The 22,031-nt window shown below is 41.6% G+C and overlaps 1 protein-coding gene across 2 annotated transcripts in view; it reads right to left on the bottom strand.

Annotated features, from left to right (window-relative positions):
* Positions 1-54: 54 nt before the first annotated feature.
* Positions 55-22,031, bottom strand: part of ano8b (anoctamin 8b) — a 40,504-nt gene continuing 18,527 nt past the window's right edge. The window contains exons 2-20 of one of the 2 annotated variants that reach the window (XM_030726689.1): positions 17,521-17,631; positions 15,809-15,941; positions 12,786-12,924; positions 12,590-12,686; positions 12,244-12,360; positions 11,949-12,076; positions 11,689-11,850; positions 10,930-11,082; positions 10,496-10,622; positions 9,951-10,006; positions 9,761-9,835; positions 9,493-9,627; positions 7,482-7,729; positions 6,980-7,139; positions 6,494-6,883; positions 5,841-6,032; positions 5,398-5,529; positions 4,712-4,822; positions 55-4,339 (exon numbers count right to left, since the gene is read on the bottom strand). In XM_030726689.1, the coding sequence (XP_030582549.1) occupies positions 3,596-4,339; positions 4,712-4,822; positions 5,398-5,529; positions 5,841-6,032; positions 6,494-6,883; positions 6,980-7,139; positions 7,482-7,729; positions 9,493-9,627; positions 9,761-9,835; positions 9,951-10,006; positions 10,496-10,622; positions 10,930-11,082; positions 11,689-11,850; positions 11,949-12,076; positions 12,244-12,360; positions 12,590-12,686; positions 12,786-12,924; positions 15,809-15,941; positions 17,521-17,631 (3,410 nt within the window). In that variant the 3' untranslated portion in view covers positions 55-3,595. The remainder of the gene's footprint in view (positions 4,340-4,711; positions 4,823-5,397; positions 5,530-5,840; positions 6,033-6,493; positions 6,884-6,979; positions 7,140-7,481; positions 7,730-9,492; positions 9,628-9,760; positions 9,836-9,950; positions 10,007-10,495; positions 10,623-10,929; positions 11,083-11,688; positions 11,851-11,948; positions 12,077-12,243; positions 12,361-12,589; positions 12,687-12,785; positions 12,925-15,808; positions 15,942-17,520; positions 17,632-22,031) is intronic. The other variant, XM_030726691.1, reaches the window with a different exon arrangement.

Genomic DNA, 22,031 nt, shown 5'->3' with positions numbered 1-22,031 from the left:
ATCACAAAATGCACAGAAATACAGAAAACTAGCCATACCACATGGAATGCATTTGAAATTGTTTTATTAACTATTTGTCAGGTCTTACAAAAATATGACAAAATAAATTAAAAGAAATAAATAATCCCATTTCCCAGTATTTTTCTTTAAAAGATCTTTTTTTTTTTGTACAGTGGTACATTGGAAGAGCATATGATGTTTGTGTAAGTGAGGCTTCCATGAAAATGTCTCAACTTTGAGGTTAGGGTCGGGCTTTAATGTAGCTGTGGTGAGAATCTCACCTGTTCACATCCACTCTGAAACACCAGAACACGTTACATTTACTAAATCCACTCAGTCCTTTCCTACTTATTTCAAATGAGACTGATGACGTCCAAACTCTTGAAAGAAGTTGTTTTGATAAAGAGTCTGAGTCTGAGCTGCTGTCCTAATACAAGGGATGCCTGTGCCGTGACGCTGCCGTTTTCAGAATGAGATCAAGTTTTCAGTGAAACCCAAAGTGTCAGGAGCTGTTCCTCCAAAAAAAAAATGCTTCTTTACTTTAAAGATCTCCACTGCAGAATGGCATGTTTTGCTGCTGTCATGAGAGCAAAAATGAAAGCAGTAACAAGCTGATTTCGGTTGTGACACTGTTCGCTTTACCTGAATAATGCACACACGGAGCTGACTGTAAGTCTACTCCACTGTGACACTGCAGTATCAGCAAATATTTCCAGTGCACCAGTTCTGCCTCTCTATGTGACTTTTCGAATGATGATGAATGGACTCTATTGCACCGTGAAGTCATTTATCCCTGAAATCCAGATGCTGCAAGAATAAAAGGTTTTCATGAGACTTTGCTCAGCTACGTCGTTAGCGTCTCGATCCCTGTTCTGCTGCTGTTCGGGTCCCCTCCAACAACAACCAACCTTTGAGAATGACACACAGACGCTGAAGATATTACATTTCTCTTAGCCTCGCACTTCTCACTTTACATTTATAACGAACAGTGGCTTCCAAATATAAAACAAGAACATACTGCAGGCTGACTGTAAGATGATAACATGACTGCACAGACTGCTTCGGTATTGCATTAATGTCAGTAAGAACTTTTTGCCTCTCTGTAAGAACATTTTCATCTCTTCTGTAGCCATGAGACCAAAAAATTGACTAGACTTAAAAAACTAACCTATTAAAGCTGCAACAGAACACAAAAACCTGTTCAGCCAATGGAGGCTGCAGGTTAGGGTAGAGTTTTAACATTATACAGGAAACAGGCGATCTGAGAGAGCTGGCACTAACAAAACTGATGGGACAAAAAGGAAAAAATGCATAGAGTCTGGTGAGGATAATGCAGAAGGAATTAGTGTTTGAGGTGGGGAGGGGGATAGTCTAGAGCTTTAGTACTACAAGTCAACTTCAACTCTGTATTATTGCCCAAATCCTTGTCTGAGGTGAAAGTGTGGAAATGCATAGTTAATGTTCCCGTATCTCAACCTACAGTACAGTGCAACGGCCTCTGAAACCTTTCTCAGTGTGTCTCTTGTCAAATTTGTCAGACATGGTAATTCTGCTGCCTCTGCCGCATTCTGATGACTACTGACTCATGGTGTGGGTAAATAATTGTGTCAATTGTTAATTGAATCTAACAGCTTAACATCTTTCCATGTAAATAAACTGGCACCACCTTCTGGAGACCCCGCAGAAGTGAAATACCAGTCAATGGTAGATGACGGACTTGCCTACTTGAGCAAGTCCACTAACATAATTGAAATACAATGGAATATAGGCAAACAGTATGCAAAGTACAGTACTGTGCAAAAAATGTTTTAGGCACTTCTAGATATTTATATTTTTATGCATCACGTGAAACTACCCTGGAGCGGTGTGATCATTTTTCAAATCAATTCTGCAGCATAACAAACATGCAGTCAGAGTCATTAAAAAAAAATCTATATTCAAGGAGAACAGGGAGTCCTGCAAGGACTGGTTTGGTCCCTAAAGAGCCTGCTCACATTATTATCAAGTAAGTCAGCAAATACATGAAGAGAGAAACAGTCCAAATCCACAGAAGAATTCAGGGCAAGTTCTCTACAATGACTGAACAACATAAAATTTGAACAACTGCATGCAAGTGTACTTTGGAGAACTGCTGCCATTCAAGTCAAAGGGTGCTCACGCTTGATGAAGGTTTTTTTTCTTCTTCTATTTACTCCGCTCCTGTCGAGTGCCTTGAGTTAGTGCCTAAAACTTTTATGGAGTACTGTACGTCTTGGGTTAACAGTATATTCAGAAAAATACTGCATTGGTTAAAAAAAGGAACTTCCATCATCTGCAAAAGGTGCATATAAAACAATATGGAGGATAACATATTAAAAGCAACTGTTCAAAAACAAAAAATATGATCATATGAATATCTTGAAACCTCGTCGTTGCTGATAGCATGCACCGTGTGAAATAAAAGAAACAAAAAGAAACAGTTTTTGCATAATGTAATGAGGCAGGCTGGTGTTGGCACTCTCTGCTGAAGAGAGAGATCCATTTCTATGCAGGGCGTCAGGGTTTAGTGCAAATGTTACTTCTTTAACTCTGTGCTCATTTGCCAAGTCTAGCTCGAGTTTGTGGAATGAGGCACCATCTGTGTTTACAAGGCGCTCTACGGGCTCGGATGGAGAACAGCATGCAACAGGGATCTCTGCTCCACTTTCTCCAAAACCACTCGCTTTTTCTTACCTCTCCTCCGTTCTTCCAAAAATACTGGCATTTTCGTAACTTGCTAAGCTCGTTGCTTTCATTTCAAACAAACTGGCTCCTGTCGCAGACTGGGAGGACGTGTACGAAGCTCAGACATCACCTCTGCTTTGAAAATAAAGCTGGTGATATATCAGGGTGACTGTTTCAGAAGGGCTTATGTGATGATTGATACTTAATGAAACACTGACTGATATTGCTTTTCCACTCTTCAGCTTCAGTAGAAAAAGTGAAGGGCCCAACAATTCCTCACGGATTAAAATGAGACTGATATCTAATGATCACTTGTGTTGTGACAGCTAAAAAACACTCTCAGCAGTTATTTGATGTACAATCTCTAATCCACCATACCACCACCAAGTTTTTTTTTTAATCACTTTCCTACACAACGTCCCAGTGTGAAGCCACCGAGACGCTTACAATTTCTGACAAGAAGAAATCAATAAACACAGCTCTGCTTTAAAGGCTTAAAAATATTAGAAACGCAGCTCATGCATTTCTTTATGTATTGCAGACAAGGAAGAATTTGTATGTTTGTGTGTGTACAGGTGTGTGCGTGCGTGCGTGTGTGGTTTTATTCGGTCACGATAGAAGGGCTTGTGTCTTTCTTACAGAGCCTGTTTTCTTTTTTGTCTCGCAGCAAAAAAAAAACAAAAACAAAAAAAAAAAAGCAAACCAGAGCGACAGTCATCTCTCATCAGTTTCAGCTCTCTGCTTCAAGTACTCCTACACATGGCCTGTGACAGCACAGAAGGTAGGTCAAGCCTTCCTCACAGTAAACACGTCACCTCTTCAGGTGAGATGTAACCAAAGACAAGTTGTGTTTTTTTTTTTCTTTTTTTTTTCTTTTTTCTTTCTGGAGCCACTAGATTTTAGAACCGGCCAGATCCAAGTCTGATGAATGTCCGTTCTCTGAGCCTTCCCCTCCGGGTGAGGGGATCTCCTCTGGAACGCCATTCAAGTCAGACCGGGAAGGCTGTCTTTCTGATGTCTGTGATGATGACCCCTCTCCTGACCTGGGCAGCGGCGCCCCGTTTACACAAGTTCCTCCCTCAGATTTCCCAAAGTTAAACAATTTCCCAGGGTTGAAGGCCTTATTGGGTGACTGAGAACGCTCCTGAGAGCTGCTACCTGATAATGACGATGATGACGCTGCTGCTGTTGCTGTGGCATTAACGGCCGTGGCAGCAGCCGCAGAAGCTGCAGCACCTTCCCTCTTATTCTCAGGTGACTTGAGGAATTTGAAGCTTAAGAAGCCGGGCAGTTTTGGCTCACTGCCAGTGGGTGATTGAGGAGAGCGGGCACCACCCGAGGAGAACTTGCTCTGTAGCGGGATGATCTGTTTCAGCTTCATCACATTATTATTGGCCAACAGGGAGCTGGGCCTCTTGGGCTTGTCGGACCCAGCGCTTCCTCCTCCTCCACCCCCAGAACGCGACTTGCTGCCGTGACTTTTGTCGTGGTGGTGATCCCCCGAAGAGTCGCCTTTGCTGTCGTCCCGCTCCCTTTCCCTGCGGGCCATATGCTCTGCCTGTCTTTGCCTCTCTTCCTCCTCTCTTTTCCTTCTCTGCAGCTGCTGGTAATGCTGCTGTGCCTGCCGCTCGTGCTTCTGCAGAGGAAGGGAAAACGTTCTCACAATGCGTTCATAAGAATCAGCACTAGCCCAGCTAACTACTACAATACTGCAGTGCTACTCATCTAACAAAGCCCTTACTACAGTAAGAATCTTGCATTAGTGCTCCAGGTGCAGCTACAAGCTAATCTCTTTTCTACATTGTGCAGTTTTGCTACAATATCAAAACAACTTCCAAAAAGTTGTTCCCAAAAAGAAACAACTGCAGTGCTGCAGCATGACCAAGTTAATGAGGTAGGCTATAAAGGGCTTCTTCAAATTCCCCAAAGTCATGACCATGAATCTCGTCTCTCATTTTCAACCATCCCATATCAAATTTTATTTGTCTTATGATGCCTCACTGTTTACCTTAAAGGCCTCCCTGCGCTGATAATCCAGTTTAGCCATCTCTTCTTTGACCCACGTAGGAATGTCAGGAATAGCCACATGGATGATGTATTTAAGCAGGATGGCAAAGTGCTGCAAACAGACAGACAGGTAGAAAATACATGAAGAAAAAAAATATCAAAGAATTACAAATTAATTAATGTACAGTAAAATCTCCAAAAATAGGACACAGTGCTTCAAACACCTGTTTTAAGCAACTTGTTACTTGAGGTAATTCTTGCAACACTTGGGCTGTGGAATTATCCTTCTGATAGGCTTGACTTCTTTATCAGGCCAAGACAGCGCTGCAGGCTGTTTACCTCTCACATACAGTGCAGCAAACTAGTTTCTAAATATGTTACAAGCAGTAACAGTGACATACTGCAGAGAGCTTCAGTTCCTTTGTTCATGCTTTTGGTGAGTTATAAACCCATTTTTATATCACTTTGAATAACATGACTGTTTTGACACTTTGTATAGGGTAAGTGCTAAATATCCATCCATGTCTTTACAGGTAGAAAAATCACGTACTCGAGCTGAAATCCTGGCACATTTACTGATTCTCACACATTCTGCTGGGTTGTAACAAATATACTGGTCGCTGATGAAAAAAAGACTTAAAAAGCTTCCAGTGCTTCAGACTGATGAGCGGGAATAAGCTGTGGTACCTCGAGGATGACGATGGAGATGATGGCCATCTCAGGGCTGAGCCACGGAAAAAGACGCTGTAGCTGACCACACTGACCAATCAGGTAGCAATTCACTATGATGGCAATCAGGCCCATGGCTTCCATTGCAGTCTGTGAATGTGAAAAAAAAAACAGGTTTAAAATTATTTTTCTGATTTTGTGCTTTGCTGGAACACTTTTAAATTAAGTTTGGGCAAATTCTTCATCCAGACTTCTGTAACTGATACATAGTTACAGTTAATATTAATGCTGTTTATATATTAATCAACTCCCTTTGACTTTTAAATTCAACAACTTCTACATCTGCATATGCTAGTATTACTGAAATATTTTAATGGTCTCTTTCTTTATGTGACTTATTTACAACAAGACAAAAAAAACCAAAACAACCTGTGTTAACTTTCACATGGTGTATTTCTGACCTGCCACTGGCCTATGCTCTCCACACGGAGTCCAAAAGGCCTCTGCAGGCCAGTGCAGAGTTTAAAGGCATCACTGCGGATCTCAATGATGTTGTTGATGAGCGCACACATGGCAGCCAGAGGAAAAGCAGAAGAGAAGAGCACGACATAGCCAAACTGGACAAACATCTCTTGGTAGTCCTGGAAGGTGTCCTAACAGGGACAAAGCGGACCAATAAACCGCAGTTCCATCAAAGAAAATACAGTCTGAATGTGACTATTTGGCAGCTAGAGGATGACACTGCATTCTTGTGGACTAAATTCATTTGCAATGATGCCAAATAATAATAAAAAAGATATTTACAGCTTTATTTGGCAGTCATATAGCCATTTACAACATTTTGTGAAGATGAGTTCTGTAGTGTTAATGTTGTAGTGTTATTTTAGTCTATTCTAATTATAAATAATCTGTTTCAAATGGTAAATGATGTGTGCATCGTGCATGTAGTAGGGGATGCATGGGGTTTTATAATCTACTCCAACAGTAATAACAGACTAAATATGAGAATAACACCCAGGTTAAACAACACTGGAAGATGTCTTCAAGTGTTTCAAAATGGTGCAAAGTATAATCCGGTGAGGAGCGTACAGGTTAAGTAAAGATTTCCTCTTACTGAATATGTCTGCATGCAGCTCTCCATCTCAGCCTGGGTGAGCGTGGTACTCTCTCTCTCTTCTGGAGGATCCATCCACGATTCCCTTTTCGTTTTCGGCTCGGCCCTCTCTGCGCTCCGGCCTCTTCTTCTGTGACGCAGTGAAGCGCTGCTCTCAGATCCAGAAGGCAGTGGAGCAGCAGCAGCAGCAGTTGCACCAGCAGCAGCATTAATTCCCTCAGCCCCGCTTCCACCTGAGTCCTTCACATCATGAATGCCATTGTCGTCGTCGTCATCGCACATTTCAAACACTGACGCCGGGTCCATTCCTTTTTCCACCATAGTGGGGCTTCCCTCCTCCAGAAAACTGCTCTCCACGGGGGGCCCACCGCAGGCCGGCTTTCTGTCCACCTTAACAACAACAACACTGATCAGCATTCAACATGATTCCTACAAGTTAACAAAGTTCTAAGGTATAATCATAATAAACATCATAGGGTAGTGTACCTTCTCTATGAAGCTCACTTTCCTCAGCTTCAAACCACAATCAATTAAACTCTCCTCCTCCGTCTCTCCTTCGCTGAACCTCCCGCTGTCGGCCTCATCCTTCTCACCTCCCTCCTCCTCATCAGGCACTCCACATCCCCCATTCAGACACTTCTTTTCCCTGAGAGCAGGTGAAGAGACAGATAAACGTCAGACAAACTGCATGTTAACCCCTCACAGTGATGTTCCAGTGGTCTATTTACTCTGATAATTATGAATCATAACTGCATGCGGTACATGAACAATAGCAGAGGATGACAAAGTGTCTTTCAATTTGAACCCATGCAGCTCTGTTTGTAGTGACTAATACAGTAAGTGTTGGTGTGAATGACAACCAAATACATAAATGTCATGGTTCACTACCACTGATTGTTGGCAACAGAAACAATCTGAGCTTACAGCACATGATTATTTCATTCCAATGTTAACTGTATTATTTTGACTGAATGACTTAGAGCGCGACCTTCTTTCTGGCTGCCCCACTCCAGGCCTGGTACCCCTCAGTCCAGGTCCTGGCATGGTCTGGTCACTGGGAGACGCCATGGCTTTTCCGGCGGCCAGCCGGGCATATTTAAGCAGCACTGAGAGCAGCAGGTCCCACACAGCTCTCAGTGTAAGCTCTCCCAGCTTGTGACGCTCATACAGGTAAGGCTGCAGCACCTCCTTCACATTTTGAAGGAACTGGCGTATGATAAGTAGAGTAGCCAGCATCTGACAAACACAAGGGAAAAACAGCTGCAGCACTTAAGAGATCACAACAGAGTAACTGGAGCATCTAAAAGAAACACCCCCCAGAGAGATAAATGTGGACAGAGCGCAGGAGGAGCAGCAAGACAGCAAGAGGACATTATCACAGAGGTCTGAGGATATATCAAATCAAAAGACATGTATGCAGATTCTATCCTCAGGTAAATCACATAAGGAGGAACTCTCCACCTGAATGGTTCCCTGGGCATTAATATTTTATCTGTGAGTGTGTAACATGTTTCAAAAAACTGATGGGAAGCAGTACAGCTATGATACGGTTTACACCTTTCCCGTAAGACAGTTTTAATCTTATGCGTGAGTCCAGTGACAGATAAGCAAGAACACTCAAAGCCTTTCTTTCCTTGTTTCTGAAAGATTAATCCAGAAAGAAGAAATACAAATTATGCATAACACTAAGTAAAGATAGGTTTAACTTTAAGGGAATTTATAATTTAACACAACTATGCTCTTATCATTTTGGGATTCATTACCATTTGCAACAATACTGTAGCCAAGATAATTATTAAAAAAAAAGATGGGGAAGACTTTCATAAAGGTTTTAAACAAACCCTTAGGATTGCCAAAAAGTGAATATTTTGTTTTACAGAATAAAGGTGTTTAATTAATCTGTTTAACCTGTGTGATCTTCTTCAGCTTTTTCTGCAATAATATTGCTTTGTTTCCTGATCGTGGCAATAACCCTCAAAATGAGAAATCAAGTTGTATTAAACCATAATTGAGCTTTAACAGTCAAAGCCAAGCAGTTATTATGTCTTCATTCGTATAATATATACACCCAGAGCTGAGACATTTCCAGGGACTGCAGCATCTCAAAGCTTAAATCCATTATTGCCTTTAATCTAAAAGCAATTTCTCTAGGTCAAACACTGCTGATGCACAATACGTTATGCAGAAGCTGCAAGCTCCAGCACAGAATGCAAACACAGAAAGCATAATGAATTCCTGACAGGACATGCATATAATCATATTTTCAGTCAATAGACTAGAGCAACTAAGACAAGGAGGTGCTGTTGTCTGAGTGCCGATTTATCCACGTACCGCGCCGAGCTGAAAACACCAGAAAACTGTCAGTAACTTAAAGATTTTTTGTGTACTTTACTCGACTTTTTAACTCAACAGCTGGTTTCTCTCTCATTAACTGGAAACAAGAAAAGCCACATGTGCCTATGTTCACCTTGGATGGTAGTTCTAGTAAGCAGCTTAACTGACTCAGCAAAAAGTAAACGAACTCGGACAAATATTTGGAGAAACTGGGCAGTACTGGTTTATACTGGGAAAACTGTGAAGTCTGCTGGCATTAAGTGATTAGAACAAAGTCCAGAAGGTGGAGCATTTGACAAGTGGTGAGAGATGCATTGAAAAAATGATTCGCACAAAATATGCGCAGAGAAAGCCCCAAGAAAGCAATCCACAATCCCTGTCACAGGGAATAACAAGGACTGATCTTCAGATGAAGTGACCCAGTAGAAGAAGCAGGAGAAGAGGTGAGTTTTTAAGATTTGATAAGTCACTGAAAAAAAAGCTTTAAAAAGAATCAGACATTATCTTCTAGAAGTCCCAAGTCTCCAAAATATAGAGCTATAAGAAAAGCAGCCTTGCAGCCATTTAACAGTTGTCCAACATTTGGAGATTTAAGCTTTCACCGAAGAATCAAAAGGCAAACTTGTTCATTGATTCCATACATACAAGACTAACAGAGATCATACTTTGTTGCTGAGTAAAGCCCTGAAGAACCAGGGAACAGACACCATAAGCATCTTGATCTTGAGGAAGATGTGAGGCAGCAGATTGACCCGGACCTGCCGCTGCAGACTCCTTATCAATGACAACACCAGCAGCATCTTCCACAAATGGACAAATGCAGGGATGTGCAGATTAATGACTACATAAATGAGTGCATGTAAGTATTTAAGGAGTGGAGACTGCAAGCATGCACTAGAAGAACTGAAACATGAGCGCCGGGATGCTTCTTACCTCTTTCAGGCGCTCCATGTCTTTGAGGTAGAATCCAATGTAAAAAAGGCTGAGATAAGAATTTACAAACTGAAACTGCAAGAGAAAGAAATGCCAGGTGTGATTAAATAGAAGTCCTTTGGGGGAAAAAAAGCAGTGTTATAAATCAGCTCAGCTGGTGAGGCATCACCAAGTAAAGGAAGCCACTTACAAGAACCATTTTGATGATGAGATTTTTCTCATAGGCACTCTGGAGTCTATAGTTTTCTGTGGATACACAACAGAAACCACCTCTTAACATGCTTGGTGAACAATTCAAAAATGCAAAACACAGTGAAATTGTTTAATAACTAATTATTTAATTAGTAACTGATAAATATAACAGTACTTATTTAGCGCTTTTCTACTCTATTTAAGTACTCAAAGTGCTTTCTTACTACAAGCCTCATTCAACCATTCACACACACACACACATTCATGCAAGCAACATTCACACACTCCGATGGATGCATTGGGGGAAACTCGGGATTCGGTATCCTGCTCAGACTAGAGGAGCTAGGGATCAAATCACCGACCTTCCGATTAATAGACGACCTGCTGAACCGCTTGAGACTCAGGAGGTAGAGCTCAAAAGAGATCGCTAAGGATCCGTAATTAATATTAAGAAAAGCAACTTTATGAAGATTATCTTCAGTAAGCGACACTCGTCTCTGAATCTGCTGTTAGTTTTTATCAGTCTAGAAGCTTAGCTCTCACCCATGTCATTGAGCCAGCAGGCGATTTTCCTGTACACCTCATCACATGCAGTCACAGTGATAGCTAGCATGATTTTGGGGATGAAGCGAGCTAGCCGAGGCATTTCCTTGATCCCCATCACAAACTCCTGCAGAGACACAAATATAGCTCCTCACTTATCAAACCCAAAGAAATAAACACTCACATGTGTACCCAGATTACAAAGCGTGGTCTCTGTTCATGCATTACTAGTTACTTTCTGTAGTTTTCGGTTTCTTGGCACAGCCATCAAAGAATGTTCTTTGGGTCTATCTATAAAATAAACTTGACAAAACTAAACTGAAGTGGTGCACGGATGGTTTTTCCATAATAAATTTACTGCTGCTACATTCATCAAAGCAGGACACAACAACAACAAAAAAAAAAAAAAAACAGATGCTGACAGCTGGACTGACCTGCAGCTCAAAGCAGATGAGCATAACCAGGAAGACAAAACAGAGACAGAGGATACAGATGGGCAGGCTGACCAGCCACCTGAACAGACGCCTCCGCCATGCAGGATAGTAGAACTCCTCGCATCCTGTTATAGGACTGCAGCGCTTGATTCCCTGCAGACAGAGGCAGAGAATATGAAAGAACATTAAAGAGGAGAAGCTAGAAAGCTGGAAGGAATATTACTGTATTATCTTTATAAAGAAAGCACTTTGCTCTCATAGTGCAGGCTTACTTGAGTTCTTAAAAGTAAAATATGAAGCAGAGCCTTCAGCTATCTCTTGGGGAACCAGCTCCCACTCAGGAGACACAAACTCTCTCTACCTTTAAGATTAGCCTTAAAACATTCCTTTTTGATAAAGCTAATATTTAGAGCTGGATCAGGTGAACCTGAACCACTCATTAGTTATATGCTGTCATAGACTCAGGCTTTCTATGATGCAGTGAGCTCATAATGTGTTTTGTCTACTTTAGCTGTAGGTTTTGTTTTGTTTTCCTCTTTCCTCTCCTCTCTTTCCTCCTAACCTTAAAACCACTCAGTGCAGGTTGCTGTCCCTCCTTGTCCCTCTCTTCCTGTTAAAAGCAGAGTCTACTTCCCAAGCATTGCCAAGTCCTTGCTCACAGGGGACTGCTATATTCTCTTTACCTTACAATGCAAAGCTAGTTGTGAACTGGTGCTATATAAATAAAACTGAATTAAACCGAATCAGTCTCTCTCTCACCCGGAACTGAGGTCGCGGTTCCTCCAATGACTCAGCAGGCGCGTCCAGCGTTCCCCACTTATACGCCAGCTCGGCCCCCCTCCGCTTCCACCGCTCCAGAAACAGAGTGGCCCACACCACGTTGAACAGGGCGAACACCACACAGCAGATGTCCCGGCTCGTCTGAGACAAACGTGCAGATGTTCATATGTATTATTTGGTGGCATCGTTTTTCTATCGATGTTTAATGTGTTTTAAGCACGAGACTTGTCTCTCCTCACCTGATCGGACTCGGTGAGCATCCAAAGCACAAAGCCGATCACAGCAGGATATAACATAGAGGTGGTGTAGAAACCCAGCCAGGCAAAATACATGGCAATCTTAACCCCAAAGTAGTCACAGATATCATCTGTTTATGAGGTTGATAAAATAGAGGTAAGGATAAATTAGAGAATAACATTTTGTCATAATCTCTGTGTCAAAAACAACAGCAAAGTAAGTGATCAAAACAGTCTAAAAAGCACTTTCTGATCATCTTTCTGTCGTGGTTGTTAAAGTGTGCTTTGTTCTACTGACCTAATGGCTGTTTCTCACAAACAGCCTGGACCCAAGACTTCATCAGCTGACTGAGGATCCTCTGCTCATGAAGAGGGAATACCTGCTGGATCACACCTCTCGCACTCAACTCCGGGACTGCAGAGAATAAAGCAAGCAACAAAACTTATTTAAACACATCATTTATTTTATTTGGCTAGAGAGAGAAACTCGGAAGAAGAGGAGCAGAAAAATAAAAGGGCAAACTGCAGTAAACACGCATCACAGCCTGAACCAACCGAGCCTGTCGAAGATGTGCTTTCTGTTTAACAAAGACAAATATTGCAGAGCGTTCAGCTACACCGTTCAGATAAAGGACGCAGCTTACTGATTGGCTGGCCCTCCAGGAAGCTGATATTATGAAGCACCTCCCCTTGTTTGGCACGTAGATTGTCCAGCCAGTATTTAATGATGCTCTGCCTCTCCTGCAGTGAATGAGGAGGAGGAGGAGGAAGTAATGTCAGAAAAACTCAACACGGGTATAGTTACCTGTAAAAACACATACGTGTGCGTGTCGCACCAACCTGCGAGGTGAAGAAACACAGCTCGCTCTCTATGTTCTCATAGATGTAGTCCTCCTCACAGGAGAAGCTTCGTGTTCCTCCACCAAACTCGGGCTTCACTGCTTTCCTCAGTCCCATTTCCTCGGCACCTCGCAGCAAACTGCACAACAACATAAACATGTATTTATTTATTTTTTAAAGCCAGCCTCAGACCCTCGCACTACATGCTTAATCTGTGCGATCTGCAGTGCATTAATGTCCCCTAATTAAATCTCCTTTTGTTTCTAATTGCCTACACATCCCACAAGCAGCACGTGATGACACCAGAGCTGTTGCACTCTGCTGGGTGTTATACTGCACATCATGTAGGCGGCAAGAGGAATAATGAGAGTAATTGCATAGTAACAGCAAGATGGAGCATTGTCTTTTTTTCCAACTATGAATTCTAAACATTTATGCCTGTAAATTTTTTTGTATGTCTCGTGTAGCGAATATTAATGCAAACGCTCTCTTGTTGATTCCCAGAGATTTTAATTTTAATTTAGCTTCATTATTCTTCATTAGATGGTCTTTTATTATTCCTCTCTTGAATTAATGTGGGTTTGGACTGCTGGTTAAACACAGTAAGAAGATAAATAAAGCAACTCTTTTGCTTTGGTCTCTGGGAGACAGATTATTGAACACTAAAAATAATCACCAGTTACCTTCCTTGTGGAAACATTTATACATAATACTAAATCATTTCTATTTGACCAGTTTTCCACATTACTAAGAAAAATAATGGGCTGTCCTTCAGCTCCTCTAATGTCTAAACCTCATCTCATTTCCCATAATGCCCTCCTACACTGTCTTCTCTCAGCCTCCCTCCACCTTTAGCCATCACTCTTCTCCTCTCCTTCTATCCCATCATCCTTTTTTCCATCTCTTTCTGTCCTTCCCGGCGGCCTTGTGCTGAAATCTCAATAATAATGCAGCTCCACACCCTCTGTTCCCTACAGGCTAACAGCTCACCTCGCCCTCACATGTATAGTCTTCACATGCACGCACGCACGCACGCACGCACGCACGCACGCACGCACACACACAGAAGTGCAGCCGATGTTGGCCCATAACAGCCATCCATCATGCAGCTCCATGTACTTGCAGGGGCAGGACAGAGAAGTACGGACAGCACCTAATGGATTACAGCAGAAATCTGAGGTGTGAACTTCTGTATCACAGCTGAATACTGCTTACTGTGCAGCACCGTCACAATAAAAGGTCCTTGTGTGAGGGGGAAAAAAAATAAGATTGTATCTATTTAAACCAACTGTTCAGTAATCTAAGCCAAAAAACTGGGAGGCCTTTTAGAGGTGTGCAGCTCCCGCTGCTGCCAGGAATCCTAATGAGATTCCCCCTTTTCTCATTTCATCAAAAAATGTATCACTTTTTGCAGCCTCTCCAAATACAAGAAGCCTCACTGTGAAGCTGCATTCAAAGGCAAACTGTGGACAAAGCTAACCTTGTAAAAGAACATAATACTGCTGATGGAGAGCGCTGCATGTAAGGCTTTATGCTAATATCTGTCAGAGGTAATGTAGAAACTCAGCAGAACGAAATGGCAAATTATAAATTGCCCCGTCAGAGCAGCGGAATGAGTAATTGATGGCATGCCAGGTGAGAAAATGTTGTGTTATGCCGAGTATGCAATTTTCAATTAAATGAAAGGAGCCTTTCTGAAAATAAAACACAAATCCGCACGAAGCCATGCTTCTCTTTCAAAAAAAACCACACAGCTACTACAACAACACAATTCCAGCTCATATGATGATGACAAATGACACACCTGAAGATACCTAATGAAACAGAAAGAGGAAAAGATAATTCTCACTGCTTCAGCATGCACCAGGAATGATTATCCATTGAGAACTCAAGAGGATGGAGCACTTTCTGGGTTATCCTTTCTATCACATAAAATGTAGGTCAACGAACCTAACAGCAGGTGTCTGTGTGCGGGCATGTGTGAGTGTAAAAAAAAGAGAGAGAGAGCGTGACTGATCGGGTCACACAGCATTTTCCTTGAGCTTTTCATCCAAAACCCACTGGCACACTTTTAGAAAGCGCTCAGTCCATCCTTCCACACCACTTCCTGTTTGTCTCTCTCTCTTAAATCTTATCTGCTTTTTTATCTCTCTGTCAAGCCCCTTGTTTCCCTTTTCTTTCCCTGATGGCAATCTGCCTACCCTTATTCCATTCATAGGTAAAAGGTTTATTTTAGATAAGCCTGTTGTTTAAATGTGCAGTCAGCAAAGAGGATTCAACATTTGTTAAGAGGTGAAATGCAGTATGGGAACAGCTGCCACCCTGATCCCCTGGACTGTATTTCTCAGTATTTATGCGTCAAAGTCAGCACTGAAATTAAAGTGACCCCAGACTCATCCCTTGATTCCCTCAGAGTTTTTTTTTTTTTTGCTCCCAAATCTACAGTCTGTGACAGTAGAAGTGTAATCACAGCAAATCCACTTCACAGAGGTTAGCATGACTCTAAATCCTCTGGAAAACTTGAAAGACCAGAAGCAGAGGAGTAGTGCTGATTCACCAAGCATCGCTGCAACTGCCTGCGCCTACTATAGCTGCAACTAAATTTAAAACTATGATAAACGGAGGTGCTACTTCACACCGACACAGAACAGCGAGGTTATTTTTGTCTTTTACATCCCAACTCCAGTAGTAGCATTTAAAAATAACTACACCTCAAGACACCAGCGGAAGAAGCGATATTAAGCAATATTGGCATTATTCATTAGGCAGTTCGTTAACTTCAGTTCACACCTACAGTTAAACCAGCAGCAACATCACGACCTGTAACAGGACATAAGAGCAGATCTGATACAGTTATTCAGAAGAAGTTTGGTTTCTTAAGAGTCTAACTGATTGACTGAAAAACAATCATTCAATAATCAACAGTGAAAATAATCGTTTGCTGCCAGCAGGTTCAGCCAACAAAATAAACAGGAGAACACACTCCTGCACAGTGTGTTGCTCACAGCAGACAGATTTCTTACTTTTCATATGTAGCTGTGATGAAGAATGCGTAGACTCGAGTGTGCTTATGATGTCGGATCTGGATGATGAGTTCTGGGATTCCCAGCCGGATGTGGTTCAGTAGCCATAGTAGCGTGTGGTCATCTGTAGCATCTGAAACAGGAAGTGGGAAAACAAGAATTCACATTCACACCCCCGCATCGCTGTGTGTAGGATCCGCCGAGCACTCTCCGTATTTTGCTATTTATTGCTGAGCAGCAGCTGGAGGTGTGACTACTGTAACTACTGAAGACATAAGCAAAGCTTTTTTTCCCCTCTCCTGCTTTAAAGATCGTCACGTTCTTCTTCGCCTGGAGAGCGAGAAACTAAATTTACCGCTGAAAATGAAACTATGAGTAAGAAAACAGGTAACGTTTTTCCACTGATGCTACAGCAAACGAGCTTCAAAGAAAAAGCCTGTATTTGGTGCAGTTATTTGAAAGTTAGAGCATCATAAAAACTGATATCCTTGTGATATCATAGCTTATGTCGCTCCAGGACAGTCACTACAACTGAAAAGTCATATTGTATGCGACTGCCAATCAGTCATGTTTAAGGTTACATCCATGTCTGTCCAGACCCAGATCACATGTGTTGAAGATTTTGAAGGAATTTAATCTGTGAGCATGTAAGACAGGCTTCATCAGACCAACATCAGTGGCTACAATCCATCCTTCTGTTCTTGACTGACAGTCCTAAATTATGGCCAGAAAAAAAGGAAAGCATTTTTGCATAACATGATAACAACAAGGAACTTTCACCTTTGTCCTTTTGGGTATAAAATGGCATCACTTTTTGTGTGAATTTCTTCAGAATTCCTGCTTGAGGTCACAGTGACCTCTGAACACCCAAAAAAACACTTCAGTTCTTCGTTTAGTCCAAGTGATAGTTTCTGCCAAAACTGAATACATTTCCTCAAGGTGTTCAAGGGACATCACAACAGGGGCGGGAAGGACGATCCAAAAAACATTCTGCCTCCAACATCCTCTGCACCAGAAAATAATAACTCAACAATTAAGCCTGCTTTGGACTCCAAGGTGAGGTTTGGGTGTTTCACCTGTTTCCCTGCTAAACTTGTCAACCTGTGTAATGAGTCTCTTTTTAATACTACTACTCGCACTACAGAAGGAGGTGGACTTTATTAGTTGCTGGTCTCTGTGCTTGAATCGAAAAAGCTGTGACAGCACAACACAACCGGTCAGTTGCAATGAGGGTCCCGGAGCAGCATGAATATGATGCTGTAAAAGCAGCATTATTTTAAGAGTGAAATCAGGAGAACATAGGAGCAGCATGGCCACACAGTTACTCAATTATCTGCTAGGAGGTCAGCAGAAAATGATTCAACTATAATTAATATGTTAACTGATTAATTTTATGAGTCATTTTTGAAGCTAAAATGTTAAATACATTATTTGCTTTCAAATATGGGGATGACCCTCTTTTCCTACACGGTAGTACATTATTTATCTTTAGAATTTGAGTGCGTAACAGTTTTTTATATTTCTTTTTACATTTTAAAATAATTAGCAAATTAAAATGTGAGTAATGATTAGTCGTAGCTCTACATTAAGGGTTAACTTCAGACATATTTCTGTGACTGTGAGAGTAAAAGTTGTCAGTCAGGGTTCTTATGCATATAGAAATAAGCAGGTGTGTGTGTGTGTGTGTGTGTGTGTGCACGCGTGAGATTGACCTGCAAATGTCATGAGGACATCACAGTTCTCTGTTGGCACCGTTTTCATCCAAGACTTATGAGACATGATGTGTCTTCCAGCCTGCAGCAGCCGCTTTCCAAACAACTTATCTGAAAGACAGAGAGACAGACATTCAGACAGACAGAGAGACAGTTAGAGAGACAGTCAGACAGACGGAGAGACAGTCAGACAGAGGGACAGACAGTCAGACAGACAGAGAGACAGTCAGACAGAGGGACAGACAGACAGACAGAGAGACAGTCAGACAGACCCACAGAGATGCAAAGTGGGAGAGTCACCTTTTCAAAGTGAAAAAGTATAAGAAGCAATGGCATTTCTAACATTTTCATACCCCCCACCTGACCTCACTTTCAGAAACCCTCACCCCTGCTGCCACAACACAAAGAAATACACACAAACACACACACACAAAACTGTCTTTCTTGACAGGCCAGATTTAAATGTCACGCCCCTCTGACTCACAACATGACACTGACTGAAATAATCCTGCCCTGCCAAGACCAGAGGCCACACATTGTTCACACTGTCTTATTTATCACAAACACACACGCACACACACGCACACACGCACACACACACACACATACTTAGAGGGACACTCAACTCAATCAATTCTGCTCCTTCTGAGTGTTGTGAAATGCAATGAGGCTCAGCGACAATGCATTCCTCTTCACGACGGGCAAAAGTCTCCACACTGCTGGATATACACATCCACGAATTCAGCTTCTGTGTAGAATTACCTCATCTCTGGTCCCGAAGTCAACAGCCAACTGAAAATAGCTCTACTGTAGCCACACAGCAATGTGACATTATAAACACAGCCAACTGAAGGTGGTCTGAAGGAAAAAGAACACAGTGGGCTGCAATTTTTACACACTTTACTGTCCCTCATCTTTCAACAACCCCGCTGAAAAATCTCAGCCAGTGCAAATAATTTAAAGAAGGCCGAGTGTAAGCCCACATCCTGCAGTTTGTGTAAACTGTGTACAGAGTCCTAAATAATAATGACAGCAGCCTGGAGAGAATGCCCATGCCGCAACACACACACAAAAAGGGTGGAAAACATGACTCTCTAAAGATCACATGCATCCATTCATCAAATAAAAACACAGTTTCTTTATTTTTACATATTTAAAATGTGAAAGTACAAATACTGCATGAGACTTTATACAAAGTCATTGTCAGTCCAATCAGTTCAGATATTGCTTAAATGGCTGGGAGGGGGGGGGGGGGGGGGGGGGGGTATGACAGACAGCGAAGTCAAGTCACATAAATGCATCTTTGTGGTGGTGCTGGTAAATGTGTCCTACTTCCTGGAACCTTGAACACAGGGACACATGGTGGGGCTTCACAGAAAGAAGCCACAGAGTTTATTTTAACATTATGCATGCACACAGGCACTGGACTACCATGCATTATAAAGCCATCTCTTTCCTTTGGCACTGAGCCATAGCTTTATTCATGAAAGGTCATTAGATCTGCTGGCATAATCTCCTGCTTTAAAACCTGCACTAATGCAGATTTTTTTTAAACACATAGAGTAAATTACTAGGTGTACCACGTAGGGGTTACAGGCACTTGAACCTTAATTTTTCCAGGCCTGACAGATCATTGTTCTCAGCTAAAAAGCTCCAGTAAAGCCCCACTGTAAGTCGCATATCAAGCACCCAAAACAGTGGATAAAGTCTCAGTAGCTTCTTTAGCAGGTGGAAACCAGAACAAATTCAAATATCAGAGCAAATGCCGTTTAAAACCACAATAGCATTTAATATCCAATGTAAACGGGCAGCTGTTTGCTGATAACAACACAATTTTTTTATGTGATAAAGTCAGTGTTATTTTTTCTGTTTGTTTAAGTACCCAAAAAAGTAAGTCAATACAGCTTTAATCATTTACTCAAAAATTGTTTTCACCTATGTTGATAGTGTTAGGTGCTTTAGGAATGCTTTTTTTTTTTTAAATTACAGATGTGTAAAATGATTATTATTTGCAAAATATATCAAAATGTAGCCAGTAAATCTGAAGACTTTTTGTCTTCTTTTAAAAATCAGCCAACTTTATCTGGTGCCTTTTCTCCAGAATAATTATATTGATGAGAATTTTACGAGCATTACTATTTAAAGAGTCCCCCGAGTACTTACGGAGAGGTTGCAACAGCTTTATCTGGTTCCATGCTGATTTTCCCCTCTGAAGAACGTTTTCAAACATCGCAACAGGCCAAACAGGTAACAGAGCTATTTAGGAGTCTTTTTTATTCTTGAGTGGTTCTCCTAGATACTGAAATGTGACTGGTTGTTCCACTGTGCTTTAGATAAAATGCTGCAGGCTGTGCTGCAACATGACAGCAATTCTAATGAGTCCTGTATTCATCGCTGAAGGCAACACACACAGACACAGATACAGACACACACACAGAGCTAACAGACAGGTTTCAATGATTCCATAAAGCTTCAATTTATGTGTCCCAATGCTTGATTTATAAATCGCCCATCAAGGCTTTAATACACAGACTGGGTTTGTGTGACAGCTTTGTGTCTGCATTTGAATGCAGAGTAGTGCCTTTTTTAAAATATGCAAGCAACCCTCTCAGCTTAAGTTGTTGTCAGTTTCACGGAACCTTATTTTCATCTAGCAGCACAAATGAGACCACGGCCGGATGAGCAGATATTTTTGGAGTGTTTTGGGGTGACAGCTTTTAAAACATCAGCAAAAAATGACACTATTAACTCTTATTTGTGCAATGAGGGTTTATTATTATCTTATTGCAAATCTAAATCTGAAAATTGTGTACATTAAGTAGTGATTACCCATTCCATCCAGCTTTATTAATCTTTTAAAAGACAGTAGTGGCAGCAACACAGAAAAAAGATCCTAAATGCCATTTGGGTTGGCAAAACTAACTTCTGAGCTTGAAAGCCCCTCTGGCCTTGTAACAGAAACCAGGTCGCTGCATAGTAGGTTGGTCCAGGACCAGCAGTTATACAGATTACTCATGGCCTTCAGAGTGAGGTGACTGTTGCAGGGCTAATGCTTATCAGACAGCAGCCAGGCAGGCATAAGAGGCAGGGTGTCTTTCTGTGATCTGAGTCGCTCTCTGAAGCATTTCTCTGGGATGTTTGTGTGTGTGTGTGTGTGTGTGTGTGTGTGTGTGTGTGTGTGTGTGTGTGTGTGTGTGTGTGTCTGCATGAGTATTCATCTGTGCGTCCGTTGTGTGTGAGCCCGAGATATAAAGTAGGAGATTAATGGTGTAATTCAGTTATGATACTCGAGCAAAGCCTGTAAATGAAGGTCACAGACACTTGAAGAAAAACTTGATGATGTATTCAGTGTCTTCAGTGTGTGTGAGCGGTCTGATAACTCACTGCCATTTATGCAAGCTTGAGTCAGCTTTAAAGATGTTACTTTGCCAGGTGAAAGTAATTTAGTTATTAATATTTTTGGGCTCAGTCTTTAAGCTGGGATAAAAGTTTGGATTGAAAGCAAGTGGTGGCCTGTGGGGCTGAGAAATGAAGGCAATGTAAAAACTGCAGTTCCTCATTTGACCACTTGAGGATGGAGCCATGAGCAAGTCCTTTAATTTTACTTTTACTTTGATCCTCACAAAGTTTTCATTGTTTCGACATTTTACATTAAACTTGTGCTTTTGTTTAGAGTCTAAACAGTTTAGACAATGAGTGTTTGGCGCATGACTCCTGAGGTTCTCTGCTAAAAAGATGTGCAGACATGAAAAAGATCAAATGAGCATGCTACGAAAAAAGAAGCCTTACTGAACTGTCTGAATAAGCAGCTTAATCTGCAAATGAATTTTCAGCAACCTTTTTAAGTTTTAAGTCTTTGAAAAACAAATCCTCGTTTTAATGTCAAATATACTGCCATGTGTTCTAGCTCTGTTGGCCTTTCTAGCTGAGTTAACCTTTATTTTGATAAATACTGTATCCCACTACCATTACTGGCTTTATACTTATAACTTCCTCATAAATCTAGGAACTATTTGTATACAAGTTCATGCACCAGTAAAAACACACTGGTTGTAATTCAGCTACTTGTCAACTGGGATTAATAGCAAGACTGTTTCTCTGTCAGCTGTTGAGAAACTATTAACCCTTAATAAAAGAATGTGGGTCCCCACTATCTACAATGAAAAGGGCCAAGGTAACTGTGTAAGACAATCATGATTACGATGTAGGATAAAGTGAAAAAGGCCTAAAGACCAGTCTGCAACCATCTGGCAACCACCAGTCATGAGGGAGCAAAGAGTATTCCCCAGCAAGTGGTTGCTGGAAGTTGAAGGCAGTCACAGTGAAAATGATTGCTAAAGAGTCACACAGGCTTACAGACCAGTCAGTGACCCCCCACTGGCAACCACCTGTCACTAGGGAAAACTGGTATTCTCCAGCCAGATGACAAAAACCTCTTTGTGATTGTTTTGATTGCTAGCACATTGCTGCAGTCGCAGTTTGAATGGACGTGACGAAGTTGTCTACAAACA

The sequence above is a fragment of the Archocentrus centrarchus genome, chromosome 4 (genome assembly GCF_007364275.1).
Source record: "Archocentrus centrarchus isolate MPI-CPG fArcCen1 chromosome 4, fArcCen1, whole genome shotgun sequence".
Lineage (NCBI taxonomy): Eukaryota > Metazoa > Chordata > Actinopteri > Cichliformes > Cichlidae > Archocentrus > Archocentrus centrarchus.
This window is presented reverse-complemented; position numbering and strand designations above follow the sequence as displayed.